Source organism: Salvelinus namaycush, chromosome 24, assembly GCF_016432855.1.
Source record: "Salvelinus namaycush isolate Seneca chromosome 24, SaNama_1.0, whole genome shotgun sequence".
Taxonomy (NCBI): domain Eukaryota; kingdom Metazoa; phylum Chordata; class Actinopteri; order Salmoniformes; family Salmonidae; genus Salvelinus; species Salvelinus namaycush.
In genome coordinates this window covers 32686169-32688427 of record NC_052330.1, presented here as the reverse complement: position 1 = coordinate 32688427, position 2259 = coordinate 32686169, and the positions used below count along the sequence as shown (strand labels likewise).

Genomic DNA, 2259 nt, shown 5'->3' with positions numbered 1-2259 from the left:
GGACTGAACGCCTGGGACTGAACGCCTGGGACCGAACACCTGGGACTGAACGCATGGGACTGAACACCTGGGACTGAACGCCTGGGACTGAACGCCTGGTACCGAATGCCTGGTACTGAACGCCTGGGACTGAACGCATGGGACCGAACGCATGGGACCGAACGCCTGGGACCGAACGCCTGGGACCGAACGCCTGGGACCGAACGCCTGGGACCGAACGCCTGGGACCGAATGCATGGGACCGAACGCCTGGGACCGAACGCCTGGGACCGAACGCCTGGGACCGAACGCCTGGGACCGAACGCTTGTGGACCGAACGCTTGTGGACCGAACGCTTGTGGACCGAACGCCTGGGACCGAACGCCTGGGACCGAACGCCTGGGACTGAACGCCTGGGACCGAACGCCTGGGACTGAACGCCAACTCTGCCAGTGTGTGAGAAACTGAGGGTGTGTGTGTGTGTGTGTGTGTGTGTGCGCGAACGCTCTCTCTCCTACCTGTCGTTTGACAGACTCAGGCAGTGTCTTCTCCAGCAGTCCCTTCACGGTCGGTTTGACCTCCTTGGTCTCCTCCTCACCAGCCTCCACAGCCTTCTCCTCGTTGCTGCTCAACTCCTCCTTCTCTCCTTCTCCTGCTGATGCTGCCTCCACCTCCTCCTCTGGCTCCCCGAACACATTAGGGTCAATGAGGAGCAGGATCAGCCTCACCTTGTACATGAAAAAACATCCCACATAATTAAAATATACATCCCATACATGTAACTGCCAGAATAAAGGAAACACTTGAGTGAATGAGGGATACAAAGTATATTGAAAGCAGGTGCTTCCACACAGGAGTGGTTCCTGAGTTAATTAAGCGATTAACATCCCATCATGCTTAGGGACATGTATAAAAATGCTGGGCAGACCATTATTTTGCCTATCATGGCTTTGCCCCCGTAGGATGACAATGCCCCCCATCCACAGGGCAAGAGCGGACACTGAATGGTTTTATGAGCATGAAAATGATGTAAACCATATGCCATGGCCGTCTCAGTCACCAGATCTCAACCCAACTGAACACTTCTAAGAGGTTCTGGAGCGGAACCAGAGACACCGCTTTCCATCACCATCAACAAAACACCAAATTATGGAATTTCTTGTGGAAGAATGGTGTCACATCCCTCCAATAGAGTTCTAGACACTTGTAGAAGATATACCAAGGTGCATTAAAGCTGTTTTGGCTCGTGGTGACCCAATGCACTATTAACATACTTTATGTTGGTGTTTCCTTTATTTTGGCAGTTACATGTATATGCCATTTAACAGACACTATATTTATCCATCTGTATATCCATTTAACAGACACTATATTTATCCATCTGTATATGTCATTTAACAGACACTATATTCATCCATCTGTATATGCCATTTAACAGACACTATATTTATCCATCTGTATATGCCATTTAACAGACACTATATTTATCCATCTGTATATGCCATTTAACAGACACTATATTTATCCAAAGCCACTTACAGCACAGGCAGCACATCCATTTTTTCTATATGTCACCCCAGCAGGAAGTAAACCCACAACCCTGGGTTGTATTCATTAGTGCAGACTGAACAGAACTGTTCCAATCCGTTTGCTTTCGTTTCGGTCATAGTGAATACAACCCTGGTGTTGCTATAGCGCCACACTCACACACCATACCAACTGATCTAAACCTCACCTCCTCGCTGGTGAGTACCCCCATAATCAGCAAGGTTCCGATCAGCTTGAGGATGGGGACAAACTGGTACTCCACACTGCCTCCTACTGGGTCTCTGATGTGACTGCCTCCTGCCTGCACCGCCTCAGTCAGCATACTGATGGCCTTCTCTTTCAGGGTGCCCAGGGGGATCTGGGGACTGGAGGAATCATTATAATAATGTATTTTATTAATAGTTCATTTGTCGTGCCCAAGGCATTAGAAGTATAACACTATAAAAATGTAAGTCAAAGTAGTAAAAAACAAAACCTGTAACAGAAATAGGGTTCGGAATCTTTCAAATAGTTTGAGCGTTTTGCTCAAGTCTGTCTAGAGTGCCAGATGGGCGGGGTTTACAGTTTTGTCACTATTCTATTGATCCAGTAAGCCAGGCAAGTTCAATCAAGCCAAAGACTAAGTATTTGAAATGATTTCAAATAGTACGTGAGCCCGAAGTCTGAAAGCATTACAGCTTGATAGAATAGTACTATACAAGTGAAGTTAAAGTAATTGACCTCTGACCTGTA

General features: G+C 47.5%; 1 protein-coding gene across 1 annotated transcript in view; it reads right to left on the bottom strand.

Moving 5' to 3' along the window:
- Window positions 1-1035: 1035 nt before the first annotated feature.
- Window positions 1036-2259, bottom strand: part of LOC120019397 (ryanodine receptor 3-like) — a 20157-nt gene continuing 18933 nt past the window's right edge. Inside the window, exons 4-6 of the mRNA XM_038962686.1 lie at window positions 2255-2259; window positions 1715-1892; window positions 1036-1074 (exon numbers count right to left, since the gene is read on the bottom strand). The exon at window positions 2255-2259 is cut by the window's right edge and continues 208 nt beyond it. Of these exons, the coding sequence (XP_038818614.1) occupies window positions 1036-1074; window positions 1715-1892; window positions 2255-2259 (222 nt within the window). The remainder of the gene's footprint in view (window positions 1075-1714; window positions 1893-2254) is intronic.